The sequence below is a fragment of the Pipistrellus kuhlii genome, unplaced genomic scaffold (assembly GCF_014108245.1).
Source record: "Pipistrellus kuhlii isolate mPipKuh1 unplaced genomic scaffold, mPipKuh1.p scaffold_m20_p_31, whole genome shotgun sequence".
NCBI lineage: Eukaryota > Metazoa > Chordata > Mammalia > Chiroptera > Vespertilionidae > Pipistrellus > Pipistrellus kuhlii.
Window position 1 is genome coordinate 5,599,449 of NW_023425531.1, and position 21,537 is coordinate 5,620,985.

The 21,537-nt window shown below is 56.2% G+C and overlaps 1 protein-coding gene across 1 annotated transcript in view; it reads right to left on the minus strand.

Moving 5' to 3' along the window:
* Positions 1–10,666: 10,666 nt before the first annotated feature.
* The window catches only part of LOC118731640 (interleukin-4 receptor subunit alpha), a 29,071-nt gene continuing 18,200 nt past the window's right edge, over positions 10,667–21,537 (minus strand). The window contains exons 5-11 of the mRNA XM_036460346.2: positions 19,903–20,054; positions 19,345–19,501; positions 17,284–17,380; positions 15,295–15,373; positions 13,765–13,814; positions 11,736–12,993; positions 10,667–11,705 (exon numbers count right to left, since the gene is read on the minus strand). Of these exons, the coding sequence (XP_036316239.1) occupies positions 11,475–11,705; positions 11,736–12,993; positions 13,765–13,814; positions 15,295–15,373; positions 17,284–17,380; positions 19,345–19,501; positions 19,903–20,054 (2,024 nt within the window). The 3' untranslated portion in view covers positions 10,667–11,474. The remainder of the gene's footprint in view (positions 11,706–11,735; positions 12,994–13,764; positions 13,815–15,294; positions 15,374–17,283; positions 17,381–19,344; positions 19,502–19,902; positions 20,055–21,537) is intronic.

Sequence of the window (21,537 nt, forward strand, 5' to 3'; positions counted from 1 at the left end):
ATCTCCATTTCCATCCATGTTGTTGCAAAAGGTAAGATTTTCTTCTTTTCTATGCCTGAGTGGCATCTCATTGTGTAAATGTACCAAAGGTTTTCCATCTGCTCATCTACTGAGGGGCACTTGGGCTGCTTCCAAATCGTGGCTATTGTTAATAACACTGCAATGAAGATGGGGGTGCATATATTCTTTTGAATCAGTGTTTCAGGTTTCCTCGGATATATTACCAGAAGTGGAATTGCTGGTTCATAAGGCAGAATGCTCAAGAGAGTGGGAATAGCGGGAACACACATCAATATAATAAAGACCATATATGATAGCTCACATCCTACTCGATGTGCAAAAACCAAGTGTTTCCCTTAATATCAGGAATAAGAGAGTGATGTCTGCTTTCACCGCTCTTAATTGGCACAGCCTTGGAAGTTCTAGCCACAGCAATCAGACTAGTAAGAGAAATAAAAGGCATCCAAATTGGAAAGAAAGAAGTAAAGCTATTATTTGTAGATGACAAGATACTATATTCTGAAAACCATAGACACCACCAAAAAACTATAAGTGATAAAGGAATTCAATAAATTAGCAGGCTACAAAAGTAATATTCAGAAATTTTGGCATTTTTATAGACCATTAATAAACTATCAGAAAGAGAAATTAAGAAGCAATTCTAGGCGAAACCAGTTGGGCTCAGTGGATAGAGCATCAGCCTGTGGACTGAAGGGTTCCGTGTTCGATTCCGGTCAAGGGCGTGTACCTTGGCTGTGGGCTCATCCCCATTAGGGGGTGTGCAAGAGGCAGCTGATCGATGAGTCTCTCTCATTGATGTTTCTAACTATCTCTCTCTCTTCCTCTCTGTAATGATCAATAAAATATATTTTTTTAAAAGAAAAGAAATTGAGGGAGATACAAACAATAGATCTATTTTAAATTTGAAACCTAGAAGTCTGCGGAACCTTGGCCTTTGGAAAGAAAGGGAATTTCTCTACCAGCCACAAAGATTAAGATATGCACCCAATCAATGAAAGAGAAACACCACATAACATCACTCATTTATGGATAATAAAGAACATTATAAACTGAGGAACAAAATATAGATATGTAGACAGTAAAGCAACAAGCAGACTGTCAAATTACAGCGGGGAGGGGAGGGAGATATGGAGGAGATAAGAGATCAACGGAAGGACTTGTATGCATGCATATAAGTGTAATCAATGGACACAAAACTCTGGGGAGGGAGGGCATGTATGGGAGCTGGGGTTGGTAACAGTAATATATGTACACATATAATTTAATTTAAAAAAATAAAAAATAAAAATAAATAAATTTAAAAGTTATGCACCCAACAGTCCTGGCTGGTGTGTTCAGTGATTAGAATATCGGCACACCAACCCAAGGGTAATCGGTGGATTATCAGTCAAGAGCATGTGTCTGGGCTGTGGGTTCCCTCCTTTCCTTCCACTTCTGTAAAAAGCAATGAAGAAATAATACAATCAGGTGATCATTAAAAAATACAAAGTATATGCACCTATACATAACAAAATGAGATGGCTGTTAGGTACGTTCTTATTATTTTGAAATGTATTGGGGTGGCATTGGTTAAAAACATCATAGAGGTTTCAAGTGTACATTTCTATAATACATGATCATTGTATGCCCACCACCCAAGCTGTCACCATATACTTGACCTCCTTTATCCTTTACTACCCCCTGCCCCACTTCTCTTCCCTCTGGTAACCATCATACTGTTGACTGTATCTGCGAGTTTTTGTTTTTCTTATTTGCTTATTTGTTGCTTTAAGTTTTATATCCCACACATGTGTAAAAATCATGTGGCTCTTAACTTTTTCTGTCTGACTTATCTTACTTAAGCATGATATTCTTAAGGCTCACACATGAAGTCACTAATGGCAGTTTTTAATAAAAGAGTAAATTAAGAATGACCTTAAAAACAAACCAAAAGGAGCCTGTGTTTCTGTGAAACAGGAGGGAGCACATGATTGAGATGACATAAGCTAGGAGAGGGCAAGGCAGGAGAACCACTTCTGAAGTCCCTCAGTAGATCAGAGTAATGGCTTTGAGTAGCCTTAAACTAAGTTTCCATGTAATGGGTCAATTGTAATTATGAAAATAATGAAATATCAAAAGTATAAGGAATGGGTTCTAAACTGAGCTTTGTGAGAATTGAATTAAAAATACTATATGTAGAAGGAAAAAAATGAATGAAAAGAAATTATAATGTCCAATGTATCACATACATATATATATATGTGTGTGTGTGTGTGTGTGTATATATATGTATGTATAAACAAATAAGATAGCAAAGAACTCATAAACATAACAGATCAGGATAATAGTTTCCTTAATATTATTATTTTTTAGGGTTGTCTTTAAATAAGGAACACTTGAAGGCTAATATATGTAATTCTATTTGACAAAAACTTCTGTGTCTCCATCAATGTAAAGAACTTATATAAAAGAACTGATAAGAATATAATAAAAAACCTCTAAATTAATATGATAATGCTAAGTAAAATATTAAACATTTGACATTAATTTACCACTTTATGTGCAAAATAGAATCCTATGAAATATGTATTCAGATTAGGTGAATTAATAATAATACATAATAAAAATTCTGTCTATCTGGGCTCAAAGATAAAGGTGGTTTGTGCATTCAAATTAGAACTTCAATTTTTATTTAATTAATTAAATAAAAAATCAGCATGATTTTATAGACTTTATGTTTTAGAGTAGTTTCAGATTTACAGCAAAATTAAGTGGCAGGTACAGAGATATCCCGTCTCCACACTTGCAGGGTCTCCATCATGATCCACGTCCTCCGTCAGAGCAGCACATTTCTTACAAATGAAGCCTGTGCACTGTGCATCTTAGTCATCCAGAGCCCACAGTGTAACCTCAGGTTCACTCTTGAGATTGTGTGTGTCGTGGGTTTGGACAAATATATGACCTGTATCCAACATGATCGTGTCATGTGCAGTAGTTTTACTGTTCTAAAGTCCCTCTGTGCTCTGCTTATTCATCCCTTCCCTCCTCTACCCCCTGGAAATCATATTTTTACTGTTGCTGTAAGTTGCCTTTTCCAGAATGTCATGTATTTTAAATTAAACAGGGCTTGGCCTTTGCAGATGGTCTACTTTCGCTTAGTAATAGGCATTTTCTCCACGTCTTTTCACAACTTAATAGCTCATTTCTTTTTAGTGCTGAGTAATATTTCAATGTCTCTATGGACTAGGGTTTATTTGGCCATTCACCCACTGAAGGACATCTTGTTTGCTTCCAAGTTTTGGCAATTATACATAAAGCTGCCATAAACATGCATGGGCAGGGCTTTTGTGTGAAAGTACGTTTTCAACTCCTTTGGTTAAATACCACAGAGTATGATTATTGGTAAGAGTATGTTTCCAAAACACCTCAGTGGTTTCAAGCAAACTAAACAGAAGAGCAGGCTCACGGTCTCTTTAAGAACCCCAAGGTTGGTTTGGTCCCGTGATGCAGGGATCGGGGGTGCAGGCCCTTCTCCTCTCCCCGTGCCAGGCTCGGAGCGCTGTCTCTCATCTCCAGCTCTTCCCCTTGTGGTCACAAGACGGCTGCCAAGCACCAGGCATCACCCACAGCAGGAGGAAGCTCGCCAAGGGGCCTTCTAACGCTGCTCTTTGGTTAAAAAAGAGAACTGTCAGCTTGCCCCGGGGCCCCATGGTGGAGAGGCAGGACAGACAGACCAGATATGCTGACCAACTCAAGCAGAATTCACCAGCTGCAAATCAGGAAACGCCAGTTCCTGCAGGGGTGGGGTGTCAGTGAGGGCCGGTGGCCAGCCTCAAAGATCGCTCTACGACTGGGGCCAAAGGTCAGTCTGTGGCCAGGCCTCGGGGTCAGCATGTGCCTGGGCCAATCTACAGCCACGATCACAAAGGAGTCCACGCTGTGGGCCAGGGATCCGTCTATGGCTGGAGTCAGGTATCAGCCTGCAGCCGGGACCGGATGTCTCTGGCTGAAGTCTCTCTCTCTGGGCCTCTCTTGTCCCCTTCTCCTCTGGAAAGACCTGTGGGAAGCTCAGCCACCTGTCTGTAAGGAGGACAGCAGAGTCCGGGCAGGACCGTCTAGCTGGCGTGTTGGGAACCTAAGGGGCGAGAGGAAGACGGCGGGCGGGGCGGGGCGGGGGGAGCAGATATAACGCATGTGGCCACGTGGTGAGAAATGCAGGATACAGACCTCTGTGCACACACAGTCACCGGCTCTGCACATGGACAAAACCTAGAATTCCCGTGGACGGACGCAAACAGGAGTTGGTGAAATGACGCCTTCGGGCCCTTTGTCTGGGGTTTCCATCGCTCCCGTCTGTCCTCTCTGCGATAGAGAAATGTGAACGTTAGAATGCCGTTATTTCCTCTATGTCGTACGCCCTCTCCTCCTCACCCCCACAGACCGACTCAGAATGATGAGAAGAATGCCAGCGAACACGTGGACAGGCACTACTTTGAGCCTTATGTGCAATAACAATGTCGGCACTATTATTATTCCTATTTTAGTTGAAGCAAGCTCAGAGAGGTCCCCTGGCTGGCCCCCTCACACAGCCGGTCCTTGGAACACTGGCAGCTCCTAATGTATGTCCACCAGGCCCTTCACCGGGCCCTGGGTGGAGGGGAGGGAGGGAGGTGGGGGCGTGCGGGGGGTTGAGAGGGATCTCCCAGGACTAGTTTTCTGGGCTTGGCAAGCCCTGGGACTGGACCTGGACCTGGCGCTTCTGGAACCACTGAGTCCAGAGTGGGCCACCAGGGGGCAGCAGGGACCAAGGAGCTGGCCTCCAGCCAGGCCAGCCATGCCTGCCTCTCTCTGCTGGCCAGCGGCCTGTGATGTTGTGGGAAAGGTGGGGTTTTGAGGAAGCCTGGCGCCTTCCTGCTGCTGCCAGGGGCCTCAGGCAGGTTCATCACAAGAACACCGGCACCGCCTGGCCTTCGCCCATCGAGACATCTGTCCTCACCCACCTCGGCGGCTGCAGGTGCTTCTCTTATCTGGGGACCAAACGGAGGCCCAGAGAGGCCAAGCACCTGGCCCGTGGTCACACAGCTCCCCGGCAAAGGCAGGGTCAGACAGAGGCAGGATGAGGCAGAGCCTCGCTTCTCTGAGTCTCCGTGTTTGTTCTTGCCTGGAAAGGGGTGTAGGACTGTGGGGGAGGGTGGTTAGGAGTCAGGGTGCATCATGGGCAAGTCCCACCCGCGGTCTCCGCGGCTGTGAGGAGCCGGTGAGGTCACGCCTCCCTTGCAGTGGGGGCTCAAAAAACCCTGATGTCTTCTTAATTAATAGCTTTTGTAGGAAAGTAACCTCAGAAAATGTATTCAACAGGATGCTAACAGATAGATACGATGCCCACAAGCCACCAGGTGCCAGGGCGGGGCGGGGGGCTTCCGGTGGCTTTCACTTTCCTATTTATACCTTCAGGGTTTCTCTGAACCGGCAGAGGCTGGCACATGCCAGTTTAATACCAGAAAAAAAGCGACAAGCAGGTTCTCTGTTTAAAAAAATAAAAAAAGGAAATGAAAAAGCAGATGCACCCACCACCTCGGAAAAACCTCTGTAAAATTAAGTGTGCAGAGCTAAAGCAAGGGCTCTGGAGGCCTCCTGGGGCCAGCTAAGGCCTTCCTCAGGCCCCTACCCACACCCCGGCCACGCCCAGCCCCCCTGGGCCGCGCCACCTCCCGTCCAGCCTCCGGGGGGCGCTGGGAAACTCCGCAGCCAGCATAGCTGGGCCCACACCCCTGCCTGCTTCCAGCTCCACCTGAGGGGTGGGCAGGGAGGGGGGCATGAGCTAGGCGCACCCGACTCTCTGACCCTGCCCCCCCTCCCTCCCCCTCCGTCTCTCCGGGTCTGTACCCCCTCCAGGCTGAGAAAACTGAGTTGTATGTGGAGTAACATGACCTGCGCCCTGCTCTGTCCCACAGGGACTCAGCGCCACAGGGGCTGTTTAACGTACCGGCTGGTCTGTAACATCTCAGCCCACGTCCTCAGCCTCACAGCCTCATCCAGTGCCACCAGCCCGGCGTGGAGCGGCCTCCGGATGGGCCGTGAGCGTCCCCCGTAAGGAGTTCTGGGGGCAGCCCTGCCCCACTCTCCGCTGTCTGGCTGTAAGACGCTGCCTAAGGTCGTGCATGGAACCTGAGTTCTCTCTTCTTTTCTGATTTCCTTCCTGTAAATTTAAAATAAAGCTGTGATCCATGCTTATATCTTAGATGTATTTTTGGTTTAGCCATTGCCTGTCAGGGAGTGCTATTCGAATGAAGGCATGGATCCCAGGCCTGGTGTGGGCAGTCCAACCCAGGAGGGTAGGCATAAGCCAGAGAGTGTGGAGGGTTGGGGGTGGGGAGAGAGAAGCTGGGGCTCCCCTGTCAGGCTTAACCATCGGCAGTGGCAGCAGAAGTGGGAGCCTGCAGAGACTCACAGGGAAGTTCAGAGGAGCCTGGAGCAGTGGGCAGGGCTGAGAAGTCTGGATCTGCACTGTTTGTACCTTTAATTCTTGTCACCTGTGCCCCGGCCAGGCAGGAGGAAATCTGAGACATGGCGAAGACGATTGTGTGGAGACTTTCCTCAGGAAAACTCCCGACACGGGTTTTATTATCCTTCTGTGACAGGACAGCCAGTGGGTCCGGCTGCCTGTCACTGCTGGAGCCCATGAAGCAGAGACGGGCTTGAATCATGTGGGAGCGTTTATTCCAGTCCTGCCGGCAGCATGGGAGAGCAGCAGAGGGACAGCGATGGCGTGGGGAGCAGGATGACAGGCGTGGGGAAGTGGGCGTTCTGTAACGGTTTGAGGACACAGGCAAGGAGGGCCGGCGGGGGCGAGGGTGCCTAAGAGAGTGGGTACCTCTGGCGCCTCCGGAACAGACTGTTGAATCTTCTGTGACTGGCAGTTCTCAGAAAAGCAGGATGGGCTGCATTCTGACACCAGCACCCATGTGCCAGGCTTACAACGCCCAGCCAGCTTAGCGTGTGCCTCCTCTGTCAGGACAGGACAATCTCAGTTAAGGGAGCGTGGTCAGTGTTTTTATAACAAAGCCAGTCCCCACTATTCCGTTCCTGCCCCCACACTTTCTGTTTCCCAATGAGAAAACGAAGGCGCAGGCAGGATAAAGGGGACCTAGAAAACAGCGAAGGGGTCTAGGGCTTTATGCCCCAAAGAACCTCGGGGCGTCCTGCCTGATTTGGAGACCAGGGCCTGGGAGGCCAAGGGCCACATTTTAAGGGGATTTGAAAAAGTATTTTGTCGAGAAAATTCCAAGAAAGGCCCTGGCAGCAGCCACTCCTCTGTGCACATCCACTCATTGCTGGTGGGAGGGCCCTTATCCCTGCGAGAGAGCACCAGCATCGAGGACATTAGCCAGCGCTGCTGTCAGGGAGCCTCAGTCCTCTGCAAGGTGAGAAGGAGCCCCATTGGAGCACGTCCAGGGGCTCCGTGTCCTCTCATTGGCTCCTGCTTGTGGGCGGGTTACCTTTGCCGATTGGGGAGATGAAAGAGAGACGAGTGTCTATTGGGCCATGTTTCTCAGGGGGTGGGGCTAATGTTCACTTAACCCAAATATAAATTCCTCACTCCATCCCCCACTGTGCCCACCTTCCTCCACCATGTCCCTGGCTCACTGCTGCGGTTGGTCTTTCTGTGGGTGCCTCGGGGCCTTTGTACCTGCTCTGTGCTCTGCTCAGGCTGTTCCTCACCTAGTCCATCCTGACTTCTGGTCACCGAGGGCTCAGCTCAGGTCACCCCCTTAGAGACCTCCCTGTAGCTCCCCGTGTCTCAGACCCTGTTTTCTGCAGAGCACTGTCAACTGGTGGTTGTTGGCACCAATTGAACAGCCACAAGGAACCCCCAGTGTGGGGTGTGGTGAAGGAGACTTTATTCAGTGCAAACAGCTCCGTTACGGTGCGCAGCTCGGCTGTGGGACAGCATGGCTGGAAGGCAGCCCTGGAGCCAGGCCCTCTCTCAGACAGCTCTGCTCCCAGACGCTATGATCCTGATGCTCCACTCTTCCAGGGAGACAGCTTCCATGTTCCAGCTCAGCCAGCCAGACTGTCTTCAGTGGGAAGTGCCTTCTCAGAGCCAGAGGGGAGCTGCTTTATATGCACAGAAGTCCTTGCCCTTGATCCCTGATTGGTCTATCCACATGTAAATGAGGACTTCAAGCCCTCACAATTTGATTGGTCCAAAAGGCACTGTCCTGATTGGTCAGGATAGAACCACTCTGGTTGGTTGAAATTGCACAGCTCCAATGGATGGGGGGAAACCTCAGTCTTATTCGTTGAAATAGGATCCCAGGAATCCTATATAATAAAAGAAATAGGATCTCAGGAATCCTATATAATAAAAAGTTAATATGCAAATCAACTGAATGGTGGACCGACCAGTCGCTATGATGTGCACTGACCATCAGGGGGTGGGACAACTAACACAGGAGCTAACCCTGGTAGTCAGTGCGCTCCCACAGGGAGAGCACAGCTCAGCCAGAAGCCCTGAGCCGGCTCATAGCTGGTGAACGCAGTGGTGAAGCCTCTTCTGTCTCCATGGCAACGCTAAGGATGTCCAACTGCTGGACTGCAAGAGGGAGCAGGCTGAGCTGAGGGACCTCCCCCATCCCCACCCCCAAGTGCACGAATCTCCTGCACCAGGCCTCTAGTTCCTGTATAAGGCTGGCTCAGATGGCAGGAACACAGTGCAGGCAGGCAGTTTAGTGCAGGCTTCTCCCTGAGGTGCAGTTTGCATGAGAGATCTGTGCATGGCTATTGCTGCTAGGGTCGGGTGTGGGGTGGGGGGAGGTTAAATTTGAACCCAGTTAGCCACCAGGAGCCCTTCTTAGTCTTCTTTCTTAGGGTTACAGCACCCATCGGTGTTTGAAATTTTTCCTTTTGTCTGTTTCATGTCTGTATCTCTGACTGAACTATAAGGTCCAGGAGGGAAGCAGCTCCTCTCACTGTCTCCTCAGCACCCAGCACAGTAGGCGCTCAGTAAATATGGGTGGGTGTGGGCTTCCCCGCTACCTGCTTTCCTGCTCTGCTTCCTCCTAAGCTGCAGAAGGGGGCTGGGGAAGCAAGAGCAGTGGCCTTTCTCCAGCTCCCGGGAGCCTGGGAGGTGGGTTAAAGGCAGGGAAGAGACGGAGGTTCTCTATCTAATTCCCCATCCCAGCCCCAAGCCCCGTTATTTCTGTCACATCAGCCTCAGCCCACCAGCTGGGTCTCCTTATAAAATCCTGAGGAGAGAACAGTGACTCCTGCCTCCATTCTACTGCACCTCAACCCATACTGCCCCTCCACCACGCACACTAATGTACTTTCCCTGTTTGATGCTTAATTCTTAAACTGGGTTCCTGAGACGATGCTCAGACAAAGCGGGTTGGAGCTGACGTGCGGATGGTGCCGTGCGGTACAGGAGAGGCCTCCATGGGGCTGGAGCTCTGCGGGCAGGCCTGGCTCCGGGACTCGCTCGCTGTGGGACCCGAGGCCACACCTCAGCCTCTCCGGGCTGCTTCCTCAGCTGTGAAACCGGGACGACTGGACCTGCCTGCTAGAGCTGGCACAGGGGACATACAGCACCTAGCATACTGCTTGGCGCTAAGTAGCTATTTTCATTTTTAATTCTTTCATTTTGTTATGAAAGCTCCTGAAGGCAAAGTCCAGAGTTAGTTCAGGCTCTGCCATTCACTGCTGACCTTAGCAAACCCCTTTCCTCTCTGGAGCTAAGTTTTCCCACCTGCAAACCGTGTGTGTGTGTGTGTGTGTGTGTGTGTGTGTGTGTGTGTGTGTGTCTGTGTGTGTGTGTATGTCTGTGTGTGTGTGTCTGTGTGTGTGTGCGTGTCTGTGTGTGTGTTTTGACTCCAGCAGCTAAAAAGATCGTTTAGGGCTCAGCACAAATGTATTTTTAAAAAAATACACAATGAACAAAAAAATAAAGGAGACACTTGGACAAACATCAGGCTGCACGTAAGGCAATGAGCCTCTAGCGCACTGTGTAGACGGCAGAGCAGGAATGAACTTCAAACGGCCAAGCCTCCCATTGAAAGTGTGACAGACACAGTCACAGACCTAGGAGCTTACGCTCCCTGCCTGCCCGTCGGAGGCCCAGTCCCTCAGGCCACCCACCTGGGTGTGAGGACCATCACGGCAGAGCCTGGGTGACAGACACGCGGGCTCAGCTGTGGGCCTGCCAATGAGCTGTGAGCCTTGGCAAAGCTTGGAGCTGCTGCCAGTGCCCCTGCCGTGGCCTCCACCGGCGGCAGAGAGGAGTGGGCTGACCAACACCCCAGCCCCACCCCGCTTTGCAGGGACACCTCTAGGCTTACAGGGTGCATGGCTTTCCGAAGCTCCCGGCAGGACCAGGCAGCAGCGGCCCGGCTGGCGCTGTTTATAACACTCCCTCCTCTACGGCCTCCGCCCTACCTGCCTCCCTGCCCGCTCCCCATGGGGCTTCCTGGGAACTGAGTCCCTGTGTGGAGTCAATGAGTTAATAAAGATAAAGTACTCACAGCGGCAGCATGCTTGTTTCATAAGTAAAAAAAGAGAAATAACCTTTACTTATATAAAACTCCACCCCCTCCCGTCCCAGCCTCCTCTGCAAATACAAATATTAGGTTTAAACAATCCCTGACACACACACACACACACAGACACACACACACGCGCGCGCACACACACACACACACTCAGCGGGAGGTCCGGGCCGGCGGGCAGGTGAAACGTGCCTGGTGTGGGCGTCTGGACGCCCAGCTCAGCCGGCTCTCAGGGCGGAGCTCTCCCTCTGGTCTGTGGCTGCAGCCACGGTGTCTGCAGGGCACCGACCGGCCCCAAGGCAGCTGGGTGTGTTTATTCCCGGACCCCACAAACCGTCACTGCGCGGTAACCGCCGTTTTTCAGAGCTTCCGTTTCCCCTGCTTGACTGAGCGCCCTCCCCTGCCCGCTCCTGCTCCGCGCCGGCCTACCGGAGCCGCTGAATGGTGGCACCGCTGGGCTCATCACCGCGCTCCAGGCCCGGGCTCCCATCAGCCCCAAAGCCTCCGGCGCTCCCCATTGCTCGGTTAGTGTCTAGGCTCAGCGTCCGGAGCCGGGCAAGACGTGGGCAACCGAGTGAGCGGGGGACAGACAGACCGTGGGCGGCGTGGCAGGGGCAGTGCGCTGGCGAAGCGTGGACCGATCAGGTGGCTGACAGCTCGCTCACAAGCCAAGGTGCCCGGAGCCCCCGGTCCCTGCAGGCGGCTCTGAGGGCCCGGTTCCCGCCTTCCCACCCGCGGCACGCGCTGAGCTCCTGTGTGAGAACAGGTCCGGCCTCCATAGCCGGGTCAGACACCCTCACTTCACACGCTTCTCCGAGTCTCTCGGCCACGCCAGCCTGGATGTACTCAGCGTGGGGGATGGGGTGGGAGAGGGGTTCGCAGACAGGGCTGAGGCTCACACAGCAACGAGGGCGCACACCTAGGACGCACTCATGTCTGTGGGCCGGTGGAGAGCATGGCCACCATCTGGGGCGTCTGGCTTGAGCTCTGAGCATTGCTGGGGCCAGGCTGGAAGGACAGGGGGGCCTTGCCCTCCTCCGAGGCACCCAGGGGTGCCAGGGAGGCCGGAGGGAGGCTGGCCTCCAGCAGAACCCCACCTGGCAGGGGGCCCCCCAGGCGCTCAGAGCCATCTCCACAGCGGCAGCCACAGCAGCGGGGGGCCTCGCCGTGGGGGGCCTCGCCGTGGGGGGCCTCGCCGTGGGCCTGGCCCGGCTCCTCCCGGCCGTGGCACTGCCTCAGGCGGCCGCACAGGTGGCAGGTGAGGGCCGAGTAGACGATGCCGCTGCCCAGGTCGTCCCCGAGGGGGGCTGCGGCCTGCTCCGGGGCGAGCGGGCGCTTCTGGCTGTCCTTTCCCTGCGGCCCTGGCTCCAGACCGGGGCGCTCCGGGGAGCCAGTGAGGGGGGGCGAGTTCTGAGGGCCGGGCGGTGGCCCCGTGTCCAGCCCAAAGGTGAACAGGGGGACAGGGGCAGGGACCCCAGGGCTGCCAGCAGTGAGGTCCTGGAAGGGCCTGTAGCCCGCCTCCCCGCTGCTGGCCTCAGCCCCAGGAGGCCCTGGGCACGCGGCCCCGCTGGCCAGCAGGCTGGAGAAGGCCTTGTACCCGGCTTCCCCGGGAGGGCCGCCCGCCTGGCCGCCCCGGGCGCCGCCCTGCCGCACCGCCGATGCGAACTGCCGGGAGCCCCCGGGGGCCGAGGGGGCGGCCGCCCGGAGCCGGAGGACGCTCTGCCGGAGGCCCTGCTCCCAGGTCTCCGGCTCAGGCTGCAGCGCAGCGGCCGGCCCGGAGGGCGGGGGGGCAGGGAGGACGCTGGGGTCCCTGTCTCCCTGGTCCTCGGCCAGCTGCGGGTCCGAGGGCGGGCGCAGCAAGCTGCCGAAGCTGCGGTACGCGGGGCTGTCGGCGATGACGGTGACAGCCAGGCGGGCGGGGCTCTGCGTCCGGGTGGCCGGGGGCCGCTCTGGGTCGGAAGGCTGCTCCCTACCCTGAAGGGGGGCCTCCTGAGACGCCTCACCTGGCAACTCAGCCCCAGGCACCTGAGCACTGGCACCTGCCGAGGGCGAGAGGAGGCAGGACTGCCCCCAGCCTGGCGGGCAGGAGCCCCCCTCCGCGCCCCCGAGGAGGTCCAGGAGCAGGTGCTCCGTCATTCGGGCCGCGAGGCCCGCCCTGCCCTCCTGGAAGCCGGCCCCGCTGCTCTCGGGCGAGGGGCAGAGGCTCCCTCCGTCTTCCTCCTGCTGCTCCTCCTCCTCACTCTGCACCGGGGCCTCCAGCAGCTCCACGCACGTCACCACGCTGATGCTCTCCGGCCAGAGCACCGCGCTGCTGCCCTCCGCGGGGCGCCAGGCTGGTCCGGGGCCCTGGGCAGGCCGGCTCCCGGCCCCCTGGGAGGAACCGTCACCCCTCTCCAGGCCGGGCTCCAGCAGGCAGGGCAGGAGCTTCGTCAGACACGTCTTCCAGTACCTGCAGAAGCAGTTTGGTCAGGTCAGCGTCTCCACTTGAAAAACTCCTACTCATCCCTCAAAACCCAGCCTGAAGCCACCCTGGACTGATGCCTACCTATTGCAGATGGGCCTCCTGGCTTTACAGCCACTGCCTCTCAGTCTGCCCCACCCCTGCCCTGGGAGCCCCCGGAAGGAGGGCCCTGTCTGCCTTGGGGATGTCTGGAGCTCAGCCCATAACCCGGACCCACTGCCAGCTCAGACTATTGAATGAATCGTCTTTGTCAGGGAGGATGGGATTTAAAACACGCAGCACAGGGAACGCCCACTGAGGACGGCTGCTGGGGGCAGGGCTCCCGCGTCCTGAAGGCCCCTCAGTGCCGGGTCTAACCTTCGACTGCACAGGGGGAGGCCCAGAGGCCTGGGGGAGGCGCTAAGGAGGCTAAGGTGCTGGTGGCATCTTCAGGGTTTAGGACAGTGGTGTTTGCCAATCAGCATGCGGTGATGTCAGCACTTTACAGCAGGCACCGCTGCCAGGGTACTTGACTCCACAGCCTTGCTCAGGCCAGAATGCACCCCCAAGGAGACCCCGCACCTGCCCGACCCCCCCAGGGAAATTCGGGGGCCCAGCCAGCAGCCACCTCCCCAGCCCACTCCTCCCCCTCCCACCCTGCAAAGAACAGTGCTGAACGCCAACGGAAAGGCAGGCACAGAGGGGCGAGGGACCCCCTCACCGCGCCAATTCCACCCCCTCCAGGTCCACACGGGCTGTGACCCAAGCTCATATACGTACGGGCACTTGGCCGGCTCCTGGCCCCCAGGGCTCTTCCCCCACATCGGCACCTGGAACACAGAGACGCGGTGAGCAGAGCGGAGAGGCCGCAGTGAGCTGTGGAGGGCTGTGGGCCCTGCCGTCACCTGCCGGAGGTCAGACCAGCCACTGCGGCTCCCGGAGCCTCCGCCCCTGGGACCGAGCGAGGCCGCCCCGATGCTCAGCTGCTGAGGCTGAAGGCAAAGTGGCCGCCGTCTGCAGCTCCTCCACCCCATGGGTCTGGCCCGGCCGGTGACTTGCTTTGGGCACAGAAAGGGGCACACGTGGCACTGAGCCAGCGGGCCAGCCCGCGGGAGGACGACAGGCTCAGTCACCCCAGGGCCCGGCGAGAGCCAGACCACCGCGGAGCTGGGCGCAAAGCCGCGGGGAGGAGCCCAGCCGGGGAGCTCCCTGCCCGGCCCAGACCCCCCTCCGGCCCCACCGCCGAGTGACTGCAGAAGCAGGAGCTACAGATGGGGCTTGTTTCAACCAAGTTTAGGAACATTTGCTGCACAGCAAAGCTGACTGATACGTGGACGAGGCTGGCTCTGTGCAGGGCCCGGTGACACACACTTCACAGGCACCGTCTCGGTGAATTCCAACCGTTCCATAAACACCGCACAACCCACAGGACACCGGGCTCAGGGCGGTTAGCCGCTCGCTCAAACCCAGGCCGCTCTGCAGGTGAGCGGCAGGGCCGGGCCCACAGCCTGCCGGAGGGTCCCCGGAGACCTGAGGACCGGCGCCCGGCCCCTCACAGAGAGCCCATGAGCTCGGGCAACCGCACGCGGCCACGCTCAGGCTGGCACCGGCCGGCCCCGGTCTCCCCGCTCCTGGCAGGCGAAGGCTTAGGAACGAGCATGGGATGAAACCCAGGCCAGTGAGAAAGGAGGGGATTGGCTGGCGCTTTGTGGCATTTCCCGCTCGAAAGAGGAACACACAGGCCGAAACCGGTTTGGCTCAGTGGATAGAGCGTCGCTCTGCAGACTGAAAGGTCCCGGGTTCGATTCTGGTCAAGGGCATGTACATTGGTTGCGGGCACATCCCCAGTGGGGGGTGTGCAAGAGGCAGCTGGTCAATGTTTCTCTCTCATCGATGTTTCTAGCTCTCTAGCTCTCTCCATTCCTCTCTGTAAAAAAATCAATAAAATATATATATTTTTTTAAAAAGAGGAACACACAGGAGCCGAGTGCCCTCTCCCTGGCCTCCTGGCCTCCTGCCCGGGTGCAGGCACCTCCCCAGGGGATGACATGCCTGTGACCGCAGGGGCCATCTCCTCCAAAGGGTGGGACCCGCCCACGGCTGAAAGTGGCTCTGAAAGCCGGGAGGGGGGGGGGGAGGGCTCGGGGTCGCCTCAGGGCCCCCGAGGACCACACTGGGCTACAGAAGCCGCCTGTGCTGGGGCCTTCCTGACGCTCAGGTGCACATCCAAAGCCCGTGAGTGTCTAACGCCCAGACGCCGGGATGCTGGTTCCTGCCAGGAGCCCCACAGACCGGACCAGCCACGCCTACCTGGGCCTCCCGGATGACCACCGCCATGAGGGGGCTGCGGGCCGGACTGGGGATCCGGTCCCACCACTCTCTCTTGATCCTGGAAAAGAGAAGGGAAGCGCGTTGGTCTCTCCTCCCATAGAAATGACCACATCGCCAGTTCCTCCCAGGGGCCAGAACCGTGTGGGTTGGTTTTGGATGTCCCGTGGGACAGGGCCTCCTGCCAACCCCATTCACAGATGAGCAGACTGAGGCTCCCGGGGCTGAAGGGACAGCTGGCGGCAGAGGAGCCGGTTGGTGCCCCAGCATTCTGCTCCCGACTCGCCGCCTCTGTCCTCATGGGAACAAGCCCAGGGAAGCAGGAGGCACCTGGGGCTGCAGAGAATTCGGGTGCTCCCATCAGCGGTCCCCCAGGGAGCCGCTGGGAGCCAGGCCAGGGGAGGCTGAGAGGCCGAGGAGACCCTGGGAGAAGCAGGTTCCTTCCTCCCCCGGTCGGCCTGGAGCCATGGCGTGTCAGCTCTGAGGGAAGGTCCTCAGATGCCCTGGGTCAGCCTCCGCTGACTCCACTCAGTCAGTCAGCATGCCGTGCTGAGCCCCTACTGTGTACACTCCCTGCGCCCGGCCTCGGAGACACAACAGTGACAAGACAGACAAAAGCCAAGACCAATTTGGCTCAGTGGATAGAGCGTCAGCCTGCGGACTGAAGGGTCCCAGGTTCGATTCCGGTCAGGGGCCTGTACAGTGGTTGTGGGCACATCTCCAGTAGGGGGTGTGCAAGAGGCGGCTGGTCGATATTTCTCTCCCATCAATGTTTCTCTCCCATCGATGTTTCTAACTCTCTATCCCTCTCTCTTCCTCTCTGTAAAAAATCAATAAAATATATGTATTTTTTAAAAGCCTTGCCCTCATGTAGCTGACCTCCTAGAAGAGGAGTCAGACATAAATAACTACAGGACATTAATGAAGGCATCCAGCGCCATGAGAGAAGATAAAGGAGTAGAGAGGAATGGGGGTGGTCCAGGAGGGCCCCCTGAGGAGGCGGCCTCTGAGTGGGACTGAGAGTGGAAGAGGAGGGAGCCAGGGCGATGCCCAGGGAAAGGGCTTCCAGGCAGGGGCACAGTGAGTGAAAGGTTTGGAGGGAACTGGCTTGGTGCGTTCACAGAACAGCAAGAGGCTGGAGTGCTGGTCAGAGAGAGGGGCTGGCAGGACAGAAAATGGGAAACAGAGGCTCAGAGGAGGGGAAAGGCCAGCCCACGGTGGCTGGGAGGTGTCAGTGACAAGACACGGAGAGGAAAGCCTCCAACCCCTGCCACTCACTGTGCGCCCAGTCAATCCTCGGCCGTCACTAATCCTCACATGGCGAGGGAGGACTCTAGTCCCATTTCAGAGATGGGAGCACTGAGGCTCTGAGACACCATGTTTCCTGAAACCCAGGCTCCTTCTGCCCCCACCCCACTGTGATCCAAGACTCTCTCAGACTCTTAGGACGGACGGAACACGTTCCCGCTCTCTCAGCCCCCAGAGGAGCCAGGCCCACAGCTGCCAGCGCCAGGGCCAGACCAGAGCCCTGATCTCCCAACTGTCAGGGCGATCGGCTGGAATTCCTCAATCTGTTGTCAGCCCCCAACTGTCTGGACCACACCCCGGGCAGATCCACCTCCCTCTCCCAAGGGAAGGCCCCTCCCAGCCCCTCCCTGGCCAGCTCCTTCCCCAGGCAGGCCTCAGCTCCAATCTCCTCTCCTCCCCCCACCCCCACCCCTGACAGCGCCTGGGACATCTGGGCCTGCCCCAGCTCATCTCCTTCAGCGCTGGGGCTGCGGGGGAAACACCGGGCTCTCTGCAGGCCTGACATGGGGCTCCCACAGGCTCACAGAGGCCCTGGGTTGGTTTCAGCCGCTGCCTCAGAGCCTCGCTCCACAAACACTTATGGTTGAACGAGGACTGCAAGCCCGCAGGTGAGAGGAGGGACTCCTGCCCGCTCCCCGCCCCGGGGGCCGGCCCAGGACTCACTTGAGGATGCTGAAGTAGGACAGGCAGACGGCCATGATGACGACGCAGGAGATGCCCACGGCCAGGGGGAGGCGCTGCTCCCAGGGCCGCTGGTAGTCTGGAAGGGGGAGGGAAGCCGTGAGACCGCATCGCTCTGGGTACAGCCTGGTCTCCATTCCCTGGCCAGAGCCCGGACTCAGGACAGTGGCTCCCAGATCTCACATGATCAGCCACCCGTAGCCCTCCCGCCCCATCCCATGCTGCCCTCCACTCGTACCCTGAACCCTTGCCACACCGGCCCCCTTGCTGCCCCTGCTCCTCCATGCTCAGTGCCAGCTCAGGATCTTGAAATGCTGCTCTTTCCTGAAGCACAGAGGTCAAGGGCAGTGACTCTGGCCCTGGACGACCTGAGTTCAAAGCCTGGCTCTGTCGTACCCTCACTGGTGACCCAGGACACATCCCTCACCCTCTCGGTGCCTCGGTTTCCTCACCGGCACAATGGGGTTAACAACAGTGCTCATCTCACGGGGAGCTGTGAGGGTCCCACGACTTACCACCCACCACACTCAGAACAGCGCCCGCACCCCATGCTGCTATCCCCTTCTCACACGGGCTCCTCTCCTCACTCACTGCACCCTCGCCAGCTCCCAAACTCCCCCGCGCCCTCTCTGCCATCACTCCACCCCCTTTCCCTGCTTTACTGCCTCCAGACCCACTGCCCCTGGGTCTGGGTTGATCTGATTTCCTCTTTTCTGAATGTTTATTTTCTCTCCCCCTCCCCCTAGGGCCGGTTCCAGGAGGCAAGGATTTCTGTCTGTTTTGTTCCCTGAGCTGCCACATGAACCTGGGAAGGTCCACGTGTAAGACTCCATTTTATGTGAGATAATTCAACATTTCTATTGCAAAACCCATGGTAAAGTTGCAAAGAGTTGCTTTGGGGAATGCAGCTACAGTGAGGGCTACATTCCCCAGAATCCCTTGCAGCTACGTGTGGCCATGTGGCCAGTTTCACCAATAGAACTTGAGAAGGAATGATGTGTCACTTCAGGCTAAGGCTTTTTTTTTTTTTTTTAAGTATAGGTTTTAATTGATTTTAGAAGGAGATGGAGAGAAAAAAGAGACAGAAACACTGATGTGAGAGAGACATTGATCAATTGGCCACCTCCTGCAGGGCCCCCACTGGGGATTGAGCCCACAATTGGGCTTGCATGCAGGTCAGGAATTGAACCAGTGACCTCCCGGTGCATGGTACAATGTTCAACCAGCCAGGCTTTTAAGAAGTAGGGAGGTCTCCCTGCTCTCCTTCCCCTTCTGGCTGGATGCAGACAATGGCAGGGCCCTTAGAGATCCTTTACGTGGGGTCCACAGACCTCCACCGAGGTTGCAGACAGAATTTACAGGCCTGGGACTTGGATGGGGAAGAAATGGCATCTTCACTTTCACTCAGTCTGACACCTGGCATTTCCTCCCGTTAGGCGTGGAGGGAGCATCAGCAGTCACCCAGCTGCCCACAAACATCACAGCTGCTCTCCTACCACATGCTGCTACCAGATCACAGAACGTCACTTATCTCATCCGCTCACTGGGGACAGTTTATGAGAACTGCCCTCGCTCCTGCTTCTACCGTGTTAACGGAGAAGCAGATGTCCCCAGATCACAACCATATTTAAGGTATTTTTTAATTGTATAAAATTAACCCTAGTTCTTTATTTATGCCTGTAGAAACATTGTTCTGAATGGGTCCTCGGGGCTCCCTCACTGCCAAAGGGCCCAGCACACACAGGTTAACCATCTCTGTCCCAGAGAGAGATGAGCCCGGGAGGAAGACCACCCACAGGCCAGCACAGTCACGCTGGACTGTCACACACACAGAAGCACGTTTCCACACGGGAAAGCTCGGGCCCCGTGGGCACCTGTCACGCAGCCCCGCCTGCCCGCCTGGGCCAGTGGCCGTGCCAGCCGCTCCTCTGTTACCTGCGTGGAGGCGTCCTCGGACGGAGACCCGGTGCTCGGCCAGGGCAGAGTCTGGGCCCAGCGTGAAGCGGGGAGGACTAACCGCTCAGCACTGACCCGGATACTCACCGTGAAGCCACTTGACAGGGGGGCTCCACTCGCTCCACAGGCTGTTGTAGCTCGGGGCCCAGGCCCGCACCCGCGCGCTGTAGGGGGCCCCGGGCGTCAGGGCGCTGGCCGGGAAGCGGAAGGTAGGCTCCTTGTAGGTCACATTGCGGACTAGGAACTGGGGGAGGAAAGGAAGACATCACCGCACAGCTGGGGCTGGGTTACTAAGCCGGTCAGCTCCACTGAGACACCCGCCTTGACCAGTCAGGGTGGGGAGAGAGACGATGCTGAGTGAGGGTGTCACGGTGGGACTCGGTCATTTGAGAGGGTCCCCGAAACCTCAGTGTCCCTCCGGCCCCTGGGACACACAGCTGCGCGCAGAGCCTCCTTTCCAGGGAGGAAGTCACGCCCCTTCTCCGCACACCTGGCGCCAGGCGAGGGGCGGAGGGACAGGAGCCGGGACTCTGGGTCCCAGGCTGCAGTCAGCCGGGCTCCTGTCTCCCACCCTGACTGGTCAAGGCGGGCGTCTCCGCTCCCCGAGTGCCAGAGGGCGTGCAGAACCCCCACGTGCCCACTCACCTCGGTGGGGTCGTCTTCGTTTGAAATGTTGACCAGGAAGGAGAGTTTGGCGTGCAGGCTGCGGTTGGCAGGGTACGGGTTGCTCCAGGTCAGCTGCCACGTGTGGGAGTCCGAGGCGTGAACCGTGAGGTTTCCGGGGGCCCTGGGTTTCACTGGGGAGAAGGGGGCCTGGTGAGGGCGTGTGGCCCTCGGAGTCCGGGCCGCTGAGGTTTTCAGTCCACACCACCACCACCACCACCACCACCACCCCTCCCCCGCACATGTGTAGGCACCACGTAGGTTCACAGTCATAGCAGCTACAATCCTGGCACTCACTCTGGCGTTGCTCCCCTTCTCCCTGGAGCCACGGGGAACGACTTCTTTCGTCCTTCACACTTTAGCCACACACCGGCCAGCCAGCCGGTGGCTAAAGTGTGAAGTGGCCGGAGGGACACTGAGGTTTCGGGGACTTTAGCCACATCTGAGAGCTATATTATGTACCATGTATTTTTCTTTATTTTTTTAAATATATTTTTATTGATTTTTACAGAGAGGAAGAGAGAGGGATAAAGAATTAGAAACATCAATGAGAGAGAATCATCAACCAGCTGCCTCTTGCACACCCCCTACTGGGGATGTGCCGGCAACCAAGGTACATGCCCTTGACTGGAATCGAACCTGGGACCTTTCAGTCCTCAGGCTGATGCTCTACCCACTGAGCCAAACCGGTTGCGGCTGTACTATGTATTTTTCTTTATTTTGATTCATGTGTTTAGACTTAGGCTCTTTTTAAGCAATCATACCAGTGAGATCACAAGTATATAATATGCATTTACACCATGCCCTAGCCAGTTTGGCTCAGTGGATAGAGAGTTGGCCCATTCACCATCGGGGCCAGCCTGTCGCTCTACCCTGACGGAGGCTGGGCAGGCCAGATGCCCTGTGCACCAACATAGCGGGGCAGGCCCGGCACACTCCCCTGGGCCAGCCAGCCGGTCCTCCCAGGTGCACAGTTCAGGCTGAGCCGATATGACTGGTCTGTGTGCCCAGGGCCTTCAGGTCTCAGCAATGGGGCTGTGAGCATCCGTCAGTGGCCTAGGGGCATTGGGGCAAAGTCATCCCCACAGCCTCCTCCCACGGAGGACCCTGAGGCTCCCTCAAAATGGCACCCCCTCCCTCGAAGCGGAGAGCAGTGCCCAGACAAGCAGCACACTGCAGTGACAGTTCCTCTGCCGGGATTGCCCCAGTCACCCCCTGAACTCCCGCTCCGACAAACAGAGGCCCTCTGCCCGGCCGGCACAGCTCAGTGGTTGAACATAGATGTATGAAGCAGGTGGACCTGGTTCGATTCCCCGTCAGGGCACTTACTCGATTGTGGGCTAGATCCCAAATAGGGAGCATACAGGAGGCAGCCGATCAATGATTCTCTCTCATCATTGACATTTCTCTCTCTCTCTCCCTCTTCCTTCCACTCTCTGAAATCAATAAAATTTATTTTTTTTTTTAAATAGGTGTTCTCCCACACCCACACACACTCTCCCTCTCACGCCCTCTCCCGCTCACACGGTCACCCTCACTCCAGACCTGCCTGCCGCCATGTTTATTCTAAATGGGGTTTTGAACACCTGTCACTACCCCCGCCAGCTCCAGGGGAAT